This window comes from Frieseomelitta varia, unplaced genomic scaffold, assembly GCF_011392965.1.
Source record: "Frieseomelitta varia isolate USP_RPSP 00005682 unplaced genomic scaffold, Fvar_1.2 scaffold_996, whole genome shotgun sequence".
Classification (NCBI taxonomy): domain Eukaryota; kingdom Metazoa; phylum Arthropoda; class Insecta; order Hymenoptera; family Apidae; genus Frieseomelitta; species Frieseomelitta varia.
The window spans coordinates 2,269-18,779 of NW_025110807.1; the positions used below are offsets into that span (position 1 = coordinate 2,269).

Here is a 16,511-nt window from a genome sequence, read left to right on the forward strand (position 1 = left end):
TTATTTTGAAATACAAAATCAATTACCAGGATTCTTTAATTTCTTCAACATTCCTCGCCTGGGCTTGTAACGTTTTATTTAATATAATTTTCCACTTCATTGTTGCTTTAATCATAGACGATGTATTTGGTCATATTTCGTCTTTGCTGTAGGATAGCTTTAAAAAATTAGTGATTTTTTTCCTGGTTGGTATGTCAGACTCTGTTATAGAAAATCTGATTTCATGTGTAATCTATTGTTTCATTAGTCAATGGTAGAATTGTACATGGTCGCTTTCTCTAGAAAATATGCACTCTCTGTACAGTCGGTAACGAAGTAGTATGAAAGTATTGTTATTGTCATACTGAAAAGAAATTTGCAATAACGAAAAAGGATAAATATTCAAACAGAAATAGCAACGATCGTTAGTTAGTTGAAGTAATATTCGTGATGTTTTTTAAGATCAGTATTGACAATTGGAATCAATAAATAATTTTTGTGAGTATGGCTTATGTGTTATTATTATGTGACAGGTTAGAAAATACATTAGTATGTGACAGGTAGTTAGGTAAATAAGAATAAATTAAGTATCAATTAGAAAAATAATAAAATATATAGAATTTAATATTATATTATAATATAATAATAATGCAAAAATTTCTAATTAAAATGTATTAGGTTGTTAAATCAATATATATAATTATTGTATTTCATTTTTTAATGAATATTTAAGTAATATTGAATATTTAAGTAATGCATTATCTATTATTTCACTAGGTATCTATGAGATTATGTAATATTAATATTTATCATTATATTACATGAGCTAATATTTCTTTAAAATGGTTACTATGTAAATTTTCAAATTTATATCAATGTAATATGATGTATTATTAATATATAATTTTAGATCATGACTGCAGTGAAGATTCATGGTGGAATTGACATTTTGAGACTTCCTGTTAATCAAGAAGAACATGTGTTTCATCCATGGCACATTAAATACACACAGTCGCATATACTTCATTCTAAATGTTCTAAAAGTGAAAATGGTTGTGGCAATAAGGATGCTGATGCCTGCCAATTTTGCATGTATATCACATAACTTTGATTATATATAAAACTATGGTAGATATATCACATAAATAATTTTGTAGTTTCAGCCACACTTTAGAATTGCCACACATGCCAGATATGGTATTCCCAAATAATATATTAACTTTAAAACACCAGGATGGAGCATTCATACAATTTAATGCATTAGATGCCTTGAAAACTGTATCAAATGGAAAAATTAATGTTCAGTTAGCGTGCGCAGAGGCTTGGAAAGAATCCAGGTAGAGATATATATTTTCTTGTTTATCAATATATTTTTTAATAATAACAATAGTAATAATATATGTACCTATACATTTTACAGATCAGAAAGCAGTGAATATTTAGAAGAAAAAGTAAAACCGTTTGATTGGACATTCACCACCACTTATACTGGGTCAATATCTCATTTTGAGATTCAAGAAACTAATGAACGGATTGATGTGGATAAATTAAAGAGAAGAGAAAAGATTCTTTTCTACCATGATTTGACATTGTTTGAAGATGAACTTCATGACAATGGCATTGCAGTTTGTTCTGTAAAAATTGTAAGTAAGTTTATATGAATACATTTATTTTTAAAAGGACAAAATATAACTAAGTTTGCTCTGTTATTATTTTTAATAGCGTGTTATGCCGAGTAGCTTTTTCATTTTATTACGATACTTCCTGAGGATTGATGGTGTAATGTTGAGGATAAATGATACACGATTATATCATGAATTTGGTCAAGATTACATATTGAGAGAGTACACATCAAGAGAAGCCAAGGTTGAAGAAATACGTGTAAGAAATTATTTAATATATATTTTTAATATCCGATAAAGTTATTATAACTATTCACAAAGAACCACCCATTGCAATATATTGTAATACATCAATGATTATGATATGCCTTTAAGATTCGTATCACCTCCGTATCGATGAAATAACATGTACTTTTTGTATCCTTTTCACAGCCGCCATTATTAATAAAATATGTTTGCTGTTCATATTTCTCCAGTTATATAATTTTTGCATAAACGAAATAAATATTCAAATCCAACATTTTACTTTCTTTTAGGCTCCACCATCATTGTTTGTTGAACCAAGCGAAATCGCATCATATTTGCCTTTAACTAGATGTTACTATCATAAACTGATAATGATGTCAAATAAAACAGAATCAATCACGAACGATGAATTATCCAATGAAGTAGTAACTGATAATAAGGCTAGTGCAAATACAAGTGAAACAAACAGTTCTGTTACTTAAAATCTACAGTTATATATAAATATATTACTGTCTAAAATAACCAAGAATCGTGCATTTATTGAAAAAAGAAAATCCTTATACTTTCAATATGACATAACAATACAGAAATCAGCGTGAAATCTTTCATTGTGTGAAATCTTTATTTAATTAATAATTCACAATTTTTAAATTTGATATATAATGTTCAACATATGAATAATGCATCTACAGCAATGTTTCAATAATACATATGTCTAATATCACAATAATTCTATTTTACCTCATTATTTAAGAATTGTATAGAAAATGTCACATTCTTATATAAAAATTCATTAATAAATTCATTTTAATTTCTATGTTTTGAAAGAAGAAACTGATTCATTCAAATTTTTATCATATCTTCGAACAATTGTACTTATACAAATAACTTTATTTATAAAAAAAATTTAGTTTTGCATTAAATAAATTTTCAAATATCTTGTCTTTGTTTTTTTCTAGGCATAAAATCAAATATACTGTATCTATTACATGTCTTATTGTTTAATATTTGATATTGCTTACTGTATGTTTAAAATGCATTTATACCTAATAAATATAATATTTGTATGATACTTTTATATCAAAGTTTTAACAAAAATTTAGACAAACCATACACCATGTAAAGTTTTTATTTTATTATATTAGGCATAACACACGTGTTGAAATAAAAAATCTGGCAGGAAGAAGTTTGTTACCAATAGAAAAACATTCGAAAGATTCTTTATTTTCAGCTAAATTGAATTTCGACGTTCGGCACTAGGGTGCGCTGTTAGGTCAATTTTAAAATTATAATTTCAGCGCTGATTGAATTTCAAAATCGAACAACTACAAGCATTAATTTGAAAAGATAGAGTATAAAGCAGACTGAAGTGAAAAAATTAATTATCTAAATTTTTGTTAAACATTATAAATGTAAATAAAATGAAAGTAAATAGAAACTAAAACCTTGAACATTAGTTTATAATCAAATAAACATACGCAACTTAAATCTTTTACTAAACTCATATTTACATACATGGAATTAACACTTATGCACTGTGTATCATTATAAATAAAATAACTAGAAGAGATATGAGAACATTCATAATGTTTTAGTATAAAACTACAAATATTTTTTATATTTAAATTATTTTATTAAAAAATTGTTATTTTATTGTCGTGAAAATGTGTAATTTGCATTAATTGAACATTTTTAGTATTAGTGAATGATAGTAACAATCAACATCAGCAATGTTTGCATTTATGAATAGCTGAATGATCAAAGGAACAGGCACACAGTGTTTTCTTCGGTTGAAACCGTAATTGCTGTTACCAGTCGTATTGTATCGCAGTAGACTACCACGGCTGAAGTCCCGCGTGCATTGTTCCTTTGCACACCGTCTGACCTTGGGAAGGTCACGCCTGTTACACGCACCTCGCATTCCTCGAATCCCCCGCGTTCCATTCTTCGCGGAGGCAAGCTTACTTCGATAAGCAATAACGTCTCATTTCATGCAGAACAGCATTCACATTTTTTGTAAATTATACAGCAGACACCACATTTCTTTTTCATTTTCTATAAGTTGAATATAAAACAGAAGTCTAATATTGTTACAAAAACATAAATTATACTTTCTTTGAAACATGTTTCTCGTTTTCAGATAACATGAACGACTTTCAATCAAATGGATTGTTTTTAAAAAAATCAGCAATTTGTATCTGTAGCATTTCACATGCATGTTTTAATAAACATTTCAGTACTGATACACGATATACGATATCGTAGAAATCAAGCAAACGCTACGATAAGATCCTATTCATTGGAAGTTTCCTATAGGTTAATTTGAAAAAAATTTATTATGGTGGATCCCATAATTTTGAAATATATTTGATCAGTTCATCTTTATGTAAGTAAAAGAGTCATACACTTTGTATCCCTTCAATTTCTATCTAAAACATTAGAAATAAAAATATCATCTCCCTTCCAGCTCGGCAAGTGGCGTAGATGGCGCCATGGTTAATCTTTCGGCCCGCGAAAAATTCAAAACACTTTAAAGTTTTAATTGCGAAATTTTGTATATCAAAGTATATAATAAGGAAAAAGATGTATAAATTTCTTTGATATCGAATCTCTATTGATTGAAAGGAACATTAAAATTTCTAAACACGACAAGGATGTACGGACAGATATTATAGTGGCAAGAAAACTGCCTTTCTTGGTTAATTTATCGAAATGAAAAAGTAAGAGAAGGAAAAGCGAAGCGAATCAATCGTCGATCGACCAACATTGTGACATCGTATCTGTGCCTGTAAAGAAACTTATGCAAAAACTATTGAGCTTTGTGACAATTAAAGAAGAAAACCAAGACAAGGTTTGGCGACAGCGAAGAGATTTTTTTAAATCAATAACTCTTATATCTAACGTAAAATAAGTAATGTACAATTTAAATAAAATTATTATTTCATTTTTAACTTCATCTTCATTTATACACTAAATTTTTTTTTTTGTAATTATTTCAATCATTAGTGTTCGATACTCGTTTATTCATTTATTTTCTTTTCAATATGAAACTTAATTTTAGAATGTTCGCATATATATATATATATATATATATATATATATATATATATATATATATATATAAATTGTGTCTGCTACTTGTGTTAACAAATTATATAAGATAACGTTTGTTTTTTCTTCTTGTTATACCCATTACTGACAAAATTACCGAGAACGGAAGCGAGCTCTCATACTCTCCTTCTATCTATGTAGCTTGTCTACTTCTCATTAACGACGAACCAACATCCGTTTGCGGTGCTCATTACAGCATTTATTACAAATTCAATATCGCGCTACTATTAGCTCACAAATATCAATATTATATTACTGTGAACAGGATTGCAAATAATTAGCACTACACATCGGAACAATATTTTTACGTTGAATTCTTGAATTCTTTTCAAAGAAAAGATCCTGAATAGATCATGTCGCTATTTCACAGATTAGCAATGTACTCGAAACACGACAAGAATCTCTGTGAACAAGATTTGAAGTTTTGCAACATTTCCTGATACGTTTAAAATAAATAGGAAATTATAAATGAACTTTAATACCTTTATAAGATATTTGTTCAGTTTAAAATGATTGGCAGTATGTCAACAATAAATATTATATGTTTAATAAATTGATAATGGTCTTATTTGCAAAATGTGTGATACCTGATATTTCCTTTGCTATTGAAAATTGACAGAAAATAGACATAATTATAATATGTAAATAAATACAACTAAATTTACAATTTACATTTACATTCTGTCATAAGATTTCGAATGTACTGTCTGGATTGCAACGGTGCAAACTATTATAGAATCAACGTTGCTAAAAAGTTATTAAACTAGGGAATAAAAGGATTAAAAGAAAAATTTCTCTAGAAAAGAGAGAGAGGGAGAGAGCTATAGCACGTTTAATTTCAATACTTGTCAATAATTGTCAAAAATTTAACGTACAAGTCGTTTTTATACACGATACAAGCCCTATTTTTGAACGGAAACTTTTCCTCTATTAACAGGACGCAAGAGGAAGTTTCGCGAGGTGTTCGTTCCCATCGCTGAGCATCGCTATCTCGCACACTGCCATGATGCGTAGGTGTTTCCGGCCGGCTGAAGCACGGGCGTCTGCCCGATCTTTCGCGCGCGCAAGAACGAAGAAAGAGTAAGAGAAAGAGAAGGAAAAGGAGAGGCAGAGGAGAAAGAGAAGAAGAGAGTGAAGAGCAAGAGAGAGGAAAGAGCAACACGAAGCGAGAAAAAGAAAGAAACAGAGAGAACGAGAGAGGAGAGCGAGCTGGCGAATAAGGGAGCTAGCGAGCAAAGAGAGAAAAATAGTTTACCAGCGGGTGAGTGAGTAGAAAAGCAGGATGCGAGTGGAAGGACGCCGGCCGTGGAGAGAGCGACCAAGAGAGAGAGAGAGAGAGAGAGAGAGAGAGAGAGAGAGAGAGAGAGAAAGAAAGAGGGAGGACATGCTCGGCCGGAAGCAGTTACTCGTGCGATGTAACGAAAATATCAGCCGTCCGTTTCGCAATCGGCCTACCCGCGTTCGCTGAGTTTAATATAGAACACTCGCACGCCCTGTCGCGAAAACATCACGCTAACCTCACTAACCGCACGCTGCTATCGTATTTATCGCGTCGTATCGAGGGAGAGAAAAAAAAAAAAAAAGAAAAACTTCGTTTCTCTCCGTCTGTACGATTCGATCGGAGCTGCGTGAACGAAAAGGAAACGTCCGCACAGTGTTCAGGTACTTCGGCGGATGCCAACGCACCAAATGCTGCATTTGAAATCTGCGTGCGCTTCCTCCAGCATATATATCGTGCCTTTGATATCTCTTCGCGACGTATCGATAAAATTCGATAAACAGAGACGATTGCGACTTGCGGATTTTTTTTCTATCCTTCGTAATCTTAATCAAACGAAGACTTTATGAATTTTATCTTTATTGAGACACGTTTTTTTTGGTGGAGGCGGGGGGGGGGGGGATGAAATATGTCGATCGTTTTAAATATACGCTTCCTTTCAACTCGATCGCGGATAACGTTCCGTGACCTCCCTGGTCACTTTATCTCTCTCTCTCTCTCTCTCTGATGCTAATAAATTTCGTATCGGTACAGTATTAATCTGCCTTCAAATCATAAATCATATTTGTGTAACCGACTGGGTCGTAGATCGGTTCTTTCTTCTTCCCTCCTTCTCTCTCTCTCTCTCTCTCTCTCTCTTCTCGTGACCTTGGCGCTTCCACTATCCTGACACGATAATAAACTCTTACGGCGGATTCCTTATAAAATCGTCCGCGTTTGCAGCTCCAGCGTTGTTTCCCTCTCTTCGTTTCGTCGCCGGATGCTTCGCTTTTAATTCCCCCGCCCGATAAACCTGATCGACCGTAAAAGCGTCCGACTGGTTCAGATACCACGTGAGTTCGTTCGAGTCGTTCAGAATTTCTCGAAACTCTCTCTCTCTCTCTTTTTCTCTTTCTCTTTCCCTCTTGGTTCGGCTCGCTTTTTCGTGAAAAAGTTTATCGGCGATTGGCGCGCGTGAACGCGGGCTGCAATAGCTCGTTCGATCCTCCGTTGCCACCTACCACATGCACGAACAATATGACGTTCGTAGAACGACACTAGAAATATCACACGGTTCTCGGAATATCGCGAGCATTCCGCGAACACCTCTCTATCAGTCTCGATACTTTTCCCGGCCGCATTATTTGCACGGATTTTTGCTGTTTCCGGGACGATGCGCTTCGAACGCGCGCGTACAATGGTCGCTTCTATTTGATTCTTCCATCCCGTCAAGTAGCGCCCGTTCGATCGCCTCTGCCTCCTCTGGCAACGTTTCCGAGTTACGCGCGAGAAGAACTATCGAGCATAATCGTACGACGATTCAGATTTGCTTGGACTTTCATACGAACGATCGATCTCTTCGGTTATTTCTAATGGACGTCTTTTGCTCTAATTTTCACCACTAACATTTTCATCATACCTCGATCCATATTCCACGTCACTAATCTTGATTCAACTATCACTCAGCTGATATTTTTATTCCATGTCGCATATTTCCTACCTCTTGTCCACATTCGGTATTTCTAACAGATGTCCTAAATTTCATTCCTAAGCTTCATCCTAAATTCCATTACCAACGTTCTCGCATTTCATTTATACCGTATTCTAGTATCTCTGACAGACATCTTTTACCCTATTTTTCATTGCTAACATCGCCACGCATTCCCTATTATACATCGAGAACGTATGGGAGTTTTTGGACAGGAAAAATCGAGAGGTTTAATCGAAGAATGGAAGAGTATTCAGCTAAATTATTTAAAAAGAATTACTGAAAATATGCCTAATTGAAGCTAAGGGCTACCCCTTACAACAAAATATTAATTATTGTTTACGTTCAAATATTATAGTTCCTAAAATGTCAATATTTTTGCCACGCTACATTTCGACATAATTCAGTTTATTGCTTGATATTATTGGAAAAGTATGTGCAATAAATAAATAAAATTTATGTTACTATAAACTATAATGAATGTTCTAGTATATTATTAAAAATTTAATCCAAAACTTACTATTATAAATAATGGAAATCCACAACAATATTTTAAATGGCACGATGTCCGAATATTAATAAGAGTCACTGTCTCTTTCTTAATATCTTATAAGCGAAAAAGGAAAGTATGTGCAATAAATAAGTAAAATTTATGTTACTACAAACTATAATGAATGTACTAGTATATTATTAAAAGATTAATCCAAAGCTTACTGTTATAAACAATGGAACTCCACAACAATATTTTAAATGGCACGATGTCCGAATATTAATAAGAGTCACTGTATCTCTCTTAATATCTTATAAGCGAAATCTCACATTCTACTAATTTACCATTCCATTCTTATATTCCCCATCCCATTTCCTTTAGTCTGCAAAACGTTTACCACATGCTGTCCCCGACGTTCCCTGTATTACACTCTATATCCCATGTTTTACACACTGTTTCCTTTCCTCACGTTCCTAATGATTCCTTTGTACTTTTAGAATAAGGGAATGCAGTCCCTTATAAACTTCTCATAAAAATAAATTTCGTTGCTCATAAAGTTCCAACGGAAAGGAAAGAAATTTGTCCTCTGAACTTTTTCTATCCCACAAGATAAGCTTCGTGATCCACACATTTCCCCCACAGAGCTAATTCGTGGTCACTTGCGAATTTTTCTATCAAGAAAACAGAATTATACAAACAATTTCTCCGTGGCATTCCCTCCCCCCTTATCCTATTTAATTATTTTGACATGCCCGTTGGAAGTTCGTCAAAACACGCATCCACTGCAATCGAAACATAGGTAAACCTCTTATCATTTAAAATTACATTACCGCGAACGAGCTACCACGTCCTGCTAACAAGCTGTATTCCGTTTGTTTCGCTGTATCATATCGACGAACAGATTTTATCGCCCCCCTCCCCCAATTTCCTGCTACCATTTAACGTTCTTCCATTGACGATTATGTTATCATCGGGAATCGGACATACACCAGATAGATAACTACCTCTGCCATCGGTAGAATTGGAAGCTCACTCTTTCTCTCTCTCTCTCTCTCTCTCGGTGTGTTGCACCTTACATAAAGCAACGTGATAAACACCACGTATCCGTACAATATCGTCGAGCCAGCCAGTTTACTATGAAATTATCGTGTCACGTACGCGTATATATACGTGCTTATCCTTAATACAATATGTACCAAAGGATGAAACTAGTTTTCGTGAGGTGGGGCGGAGGGGGAAGGGGGTTAAAGGACGTCTCCGGTAGCTTCGACTTCTTCGAATGTGGTTGAACGAGTTGTCAAGGTAAGGCAAAGCGAGGCAAAAGCGAAGCCCAGGCCAATCTTCCCTCTCGTTGATGCGTTCGTTCGTGCGGAGAGGGAAGGGCATAAGTAACCGGAGATAGCGATGGACTCAGCGCGCGTTCCGAATCGCTTCGTACCGTTGACAAAACTTCCATCGCGTTCGAACGTCGGTCGAAACGTTGCCTCGATCAGAATGTTGAACATCACAGCCTGAGGAAATGCACACGAATCGAATCTCGAAGGTGGGACTTGGTGAAGTCGACGCTACAAATTTCGATCACTGTTGTCAGATGTTTGTCGGATGTCGTCAATTCTAAGATTCCAAGCAGCAGTTCGCCTGATGATATTATATAGCGTCATATTTGCAAAAATATATATAATATAATAAAATAATATATATATACAGGGTGTTTCGTAACTTGTGGCACCCACTTCGGGAGCTGATTGTACGCCTAAAAGTAATGATCTGTCTTCGTTTGTAAGATATAACGAATTTTATAAACAGAGCAAACTCTCTGTCCGGCCTCTCTTTCCATAGACGGCAATAGTTCGTAATTCTAAGCGAGAATTCGCACTACTGTTTACAAGTAATACTTACTTGATATCTTTCATTTTTTGTACTTGGTTCCTGCAAATGTGTGAACGCGAAGAGAGTTTTGTATCTACCATACTTTTCACTGATAGTAAGCTGGTTCTACTTCAGGGATGGTATATTCAATTTTTATAATAATCATAATTGGGATGAAGAAAACTCGTATGTTATAAGACATCAACAGTTTAGTTTAAACTTATGGGCAGGAATAATTGGTAAATTTTTAATTGAACCTTTTTCTCTTGATGGGAAACTAACAGGCACAACGTTGTACAACGTTGATCTTTTGAGCAAGCGTTTACACGAAATATTAGAGGAAGTTCCAGTCGATATTAAACTTCGTATGCGGTTTATGCATGATGGAGCCGAGTGGTTAGGCTAATTTTTAAATCAACACTTTGCAAATAAATGGATTGGTCGTGGAGATCCTCTTGCATGGCCTGCTCGTTCTCCGGATTTCAATCCATTAGATTTTCATTTTGTGGGGACATTTATAATCTATTGTATACGCAACATCGATTGAAAATGATGAAATACTACGAAATGGAACAGAGCAAGGCTTTCGACAAATTCGAGAAACACCAGGAATGATAGAGAGAATAACCAGATCAATGACAAGACGCGTGCAGGTTTGTCTTCAAATGCAATCTTTTGTAATTAAAGTAATTAAAACAGAAAATTTATTATACCTCATAAACGAAGACAGATAGGACATATATTTATGTGACTCTTTTTCATTATTTTCAGGCATACAATCAGCTCCCGAAGTGGGTCCCACAAGTTACGAAACACCCTGTACATAATATAAATACAAATATATATATAATACAATTGAAAATACCATCGTTCTCTTCGTCAAGTTACATTCCATTTTCGCAATATCAAATCGTTGTAATCATACAAAAATCACATTGAAATTACTAAATGATACGAAAATGTGTACACTTAATGTCACAAACTTTACGAACTCGTAGAATCAAGATCGAAGGGATAGCAACGAAAGAAGTACGAAGAGAATCCTTGAAACTCCCCCCGTCGTAGTATCGAAGAAACAGCGTTCGAGTACGGAATATCGCCCTTAACTAATTTAATACTGCACGCGCGAGTTCGAGACATCTTGCGCGATAACGCGGCGCTCTCCCAGCGTTTGTAAACGGTCTAATTAATATTCCGAGAAATGCATTTGTAATCCTATCGGTGCTCTATTATTGCTCTCGTCACTTGCGAATTTATTGGCGACACGCCGCTCATTCATTACCGACAAGTTAAAGCGAAACAATTATCCGTGTTATTTATTCTTCGCGCGGCCGAATCCGTTTCGAAAACCTGCAACGAACGGAATTTAATGCCCATCGCTAACCGGATGAAGTCGAAGGAAGGGGGGAGGGCGGACGGGGAGATCGCGTACAGGTCTCGACATCGAAGGTGGAGTTGAAGGGTGGGGAAGAGGCCACTTCCGGTCACGTGACAACACTGGACCAGCCAGCCTGCCACTTTGCTCTCTTCTTATTTTCGACTCGTCAGACCCTCCTCCCTCTTCGCCTCCCAACTTTCCCTTCCGTAGCCCCTCAATGGCGTCATCATCTTCTTCTTCTTCTACTTCTTCTTCTTCTTCTTCTTGATTAACTCAAACTGTCACGAATCGGTCAGGAAACAAGCGAAACAGATGGCAGCGAACGTAGTTCTCTTTTTATTCTCGCTGCCGAAGCGTAAAATTTTTAGCATGTAACCGCTCGTTCTCCATTCATGGTCCATCCTCGTGATAGCGTCGAAGAATTTAATTATAAAACTGAAAGCGCATGGAGCAGCCCTTTACGTGCTGTAAGTTCGCAATATAATATAACAGGATAACTAACGTCTTACCTTTGACCGTAGAATCTTTTTGCTCTGGCTCTAAATTTAAATTTACGTATTCAGGGCCACCCACTGCCGCTAGAAATCTATCAAATCGGGCACACGAGTGATAGTTCGTAATATCTGGAAAACCTTAGACCGTCCGATGCATTGTGATTCGCATACTCTTTTACTTATTGTTGGTTAGCCAAGTGCACAAAGGATGAGAAAATAATAATAACGAGAAGTACGAGACTCGCGCGAGGAAGAGAAAAATGAAAAATTGAAAATAAAAGGGCATTTGCTTACCAACTTTATTAACAATTGCGGGTATAAACTTAAATCTACTAACAATTAGATAACAACGTGCGCGCGTCAACGCATTCTTAGTATGGACGTAACGAATTCGCATTCGGAATTCGGAAATAAATTGGATAATTGTTCTTTCCGTTTCCTTCAATTATTTTTCTTTGCCTTGTTGGCCATTGCAATGTATAACATATGACATATATCAATGATAAAAAGATTCGATTTGAGGCGAATTTGCATCGACGAGGGGGAGAGAGGGGAGAGAAAGAGCGAAAAAAATTGATACACCAAATTGGTATACGTTTCTCGAATTTTTTCTTCTTTTTTTTTTTTGTATTTTTTTCCCTCAACATTGTCGTACGTTCGTATACGTGAGATGTATATACGTCGTATATACGTCGATGTTAATCGCTATGTCCGCGATTACAATGTCCTGAAGGATCGAGGCTTCGCAAGACCACACGACCACAATCCTGATGCGACGAGAGAATCCTTGTTCACCGTATGAGATACTGATCACCTCGGTTCATCTGTTGCTCTCCCTTTTCTCTTCTCACCTCGATCTCTTCTTTTCCTCGAACGACATTGGTCCTGATCTTGCAACACGGCTGGTGCGTCGTGTTCTCGTCTCTGTCTCGATCGTTTTTTTTTTTTTTCATCGAACAATAATAAACGTGTACAGCACTGTTGCAAATTTCATCTCTCTTCACTTTTATTACGCCGGTTTCTCAAGCTTTTGTTTTGCCGCGTCAAGATAATTTCAAGGTTTCTTCTTCTCGAATAACTCTGGAAGCATTGTCAATATTTCGAGAGCTAAGTACGACGCAGCGAAACCGACAGAAAAAAAAGAGAAACCAGAAACGAGGCAAGATAGAAAGATCAGATATACTTGTGTGACAGCCTCTGCATTTGACAAACAATGTCGCGAAGAACGACAGACGAATTTCTAAATTAATCACGTAATATGACAAGTAATGATTACAAGCATATACAAAACGCACGTGAGCAACGTACGATACTTCCTAATCAACAGTTTTGTCGATCTTTTCCGCCCCAGGTCCTCGATGTCAATCGTTCAAATCGAGTTTCAACGAACACTCCGTGCGTCAGATTCGATGAAAAGAATTACTCGTCGTCGAAAAGTCAAAGGAAACTAAACCGAGGTTTCTAGAAAAATGTTTCCCATAAACTCGACGTCGCGGTTCTCCAACGATCTCGTTGCATCTTTCATCATTTCTACAGTCATCGCGTCAAACCAGCGTCACGCCAGTCGTTTTCTCGACTCGTGAGAGACTCGTCCCGATCAACGGGTGTGAAAAGTTAGTATCAAGAGCGAAACAAACTCCGAAGTGAAACGGGACGACTTCTCGATTTCCTCTCGCTCGAAGTTAGCATGAGCAATCGGGAGAAAAATCGATTTCGCCGAGTACTCGCTCTCTTCCCTTACCTCTCCCACCTTGTACTTTACGAACCACCGACACCTGATTTCTTCTCGTCGTCGTTAATCTTTTCTTACAAACAAATTAGCAAGCTCGATCTCATGAATCTCGCAACATCGATGATAAGACGACACTCGACTGGTGTTGGCTGGTTTCGAACGATTATCGACGGAGGAATGGATCGAATGGCGACTGGAAGGATGATGGTGTCCCATTGAACGTCGACAGCGTGTACGTACATTCTTCGACGATCAAGCCGCTCGAGCAAGAATGGAAAGTTAACACACCTTAGTTCGGTGAATTCCGTCCGCGTGGGAAGCGCTGTTACCGTGCAATTAAACGCCGCTCCGGACTGCAACGCGGCCGGCTCTCGATTCTCCGCGATATCGGCGAGTCTCGAAGGTGTTCGTTGCTTCAAAATGTTGAAGTCGAGTCGAACTAACGAGCAAAGCGATTATCCTTATGTACAAGGATTGTATTATATTATATATAAGAGTTATACCGATAATACATGTACATATACAGGGTGTTTCGTAATTTGTGGCACTCACTTCGGGAGCTGATTGTACGCCTAAAAATAATGAAAAAAAAGTCATATAAATATCCTTTCTGTCTTCGTTTATGAGATATGAATTTTATAAACAGAGCAAACTCTAGTAAGCTAGTTTCACCAGGGATGGTACGTTCAATTTTCATAATAATCATAATTGGGATGAAGAAAAACACACATGTTACTGTCCATTCAAGACATCAACACCAGTTTAGTTTAAACGTATGGGCAGGAATAATTGATAAATTTTTAATTGGACCTTTTTCTCTTGATGGGAAACTAACAGGCACAAAGTACAACGTTGATCTTTTGAGCAAGCGTTTACACGAAATATAATAGAGGAAGTTCCAGTCGATATTAGACTTCGTATGCGGTTTATGCATGATGGAGCCGAGGTTAGGCTAATTTTTAAATCAACGCTTTGCAAATAAATGGATTGGTCGTGGAGGTCCTATTGCATGGTCTGCTCGTTCTCCGGATTTCAATCCATTAGATTTTCATTTGTGGGGACATTTATAATCTATTATTATAATCTATACGCAACATCGATTGAAAATGATGAAATACTACGAAATGGAACAGAGCAAGGCTTCCGACAAATTCGAGAAACACCAGGAATGATAGAGTAACCAGATCAATGACAAGACGCGTGCAGGTTTGTCTTCAAATGCAATCTTTTGTAAAAGTAATTAAAACAGAAAATTTATTATACCTCATAAACGAAGACAGATAGGACATATATTTATGTGACTCTTTTTCATTATTTTCAGGCGTACAATCAGCTCCCGAAGTGGGTCCCACAACTTACGAAACACCCTGTATATATACACGTTAAACCAGTGTTTGTTACAGTGAAAAAGAAAAGAAAAATACCCGAATTTTTCTTCGTCCGATATCCGAGCTCGCGTGTGCATGAAAGAGCAGAGCAACACCTGGCACATCATCTCGCGCACGTTTATCGCTTTGTTATCTCCCGTTTCCTCGCGTGACAATATTTAATTGAACTCGCACGACTAGATAATACTGAGAATAAAACAGAAGAAGATTAAAAAAGAAATGAAGACAAAAATGGGTAATGACGGCCGAGAACTTACGTGTATAACAAATACCGTATACGTATGTACTCCGTATATAATTTCCCCCCCCCCCCCCCCCCCCCCCAAATTCACCGATCACCGTTCCGTTCTGTACCGTACTACGCTCTCTGTTCTCTTCACCTCGCGCGTATGCCCCCCACGCAATTGTCCTTTTTCCGTCTGCCCGCATTCTCGTCGTCCCCCTGAAGCATGCACCCATGCTCATACACGACACGTGCACTTACGCACAGAATCACGTACATGAAGATGCAACCGTTTCATTCTTGCGGGCTTCTCTCGCTCTCGTACCGCTCTCTCTGAAGCCTCTGTCCTCACTGAGGCAGTAATCAAGCTGATTTTCAGCAGAGTTACAGTAGTGTCCGAGAGCGGGGATATGTATTCGGCGAATTATACGACAAGGTGGCGTAGAGATAATTTTCTACGAATTGGTGGGCATTATTGTACTTGTCGAACGCGTCGTCCCCTGTGGAATAACGAGCGCCGATGTGTTTGCTCACCACTCGAAATGGAAACACGTGGCGATCCATCGTTCAACGTTTAGTTTACTTCATTGCACTGTCGTCGCCGTCGAGATGCAATTTTATACGCAATGAAATGTTTGTTAACATATTGCTGCATTACTAGTACGTTTCTCGCGGATCGTTGGTAGTCGTAATAATATTTTTAACACATCGTTGGTCGCGGTGAGTTCTTCCTTTAAGCGAAACTGATACGAGACTGTATAGTAGTAATCTATCGCTTGTAGATTGTTTCGTCCTTTTACCGAAATTTCTGCAAATGTCTGCAAATCTAGCCAAGAAACTTTAGAGTCTACAAATGCATTGAAAGTTATATAAAGCGCGGAATTCTAGTGCTATGTGAAAGTGTCGCGGGTTAATAATAAAGTAATTTTCGAGATTCACTGTGCTCAGGGGGTTGAAATTAATTGACACTATCACCATTGTATTATTTTGCTTAAAATTAATATGTTTTACGT

At 36.7% G+C, this 16,511-nt stretch overlaps 1 protein-coding gene across 1 annotated transcript; it reads left to right on the forward strand.

Moving 5' to 3' along the window:
• Positions 1–283: 283 nt before the first annotated feature.
• Positions 284–2,369, forward strand: LOC122538419 (TIP41-like protein). Its single transcript, XM_043672466.1, has 6 exons — positions 284–477; positions 890–1,071; positions 1,137–1,316; positions 1,400–1,622; positions 1,702–1,860; positions 2,138–2,369. The coding sequence occupies exons 2-6, from the start codon at positions 893–895 to the stop codon at positions 2,327–2,329; spliced, it is 933 nt and encodes a 310-aa protein (XP_043528401.1). The 5' UTR covers positions 284–477; positions 890–892; the 3' UTR covers positions 2,330–2,369.
• The last annotated feature ends 14,142 nt before the right edge of the window (positions 2,370–16,511 follow it).

Bases quoted from the DNA above. Each gene is read 5' to 3' on its own strand.
- LOC122538419 (XM_043672466.1), top strand. From the start codon at position 893: ATGACTGCAGTGAAGATTCATGGTGGAATTGACATTTTGAGACTTCCT. The intron at 1,072-1,136 runs GTATATCACATA...ATAATTTTGTAG, and splicing joins GATGCCTGCCAATTTTGCAT to TTTCAGCCACACTTTAGAAT. The intron at 1,623-1,701 runs GTAAGTAAGTTT...TATTTTTAATAG, and splicing joins CAGTTTGTTCTGTAAAAATT to CGTGTTATGCCGAGTAGCTT.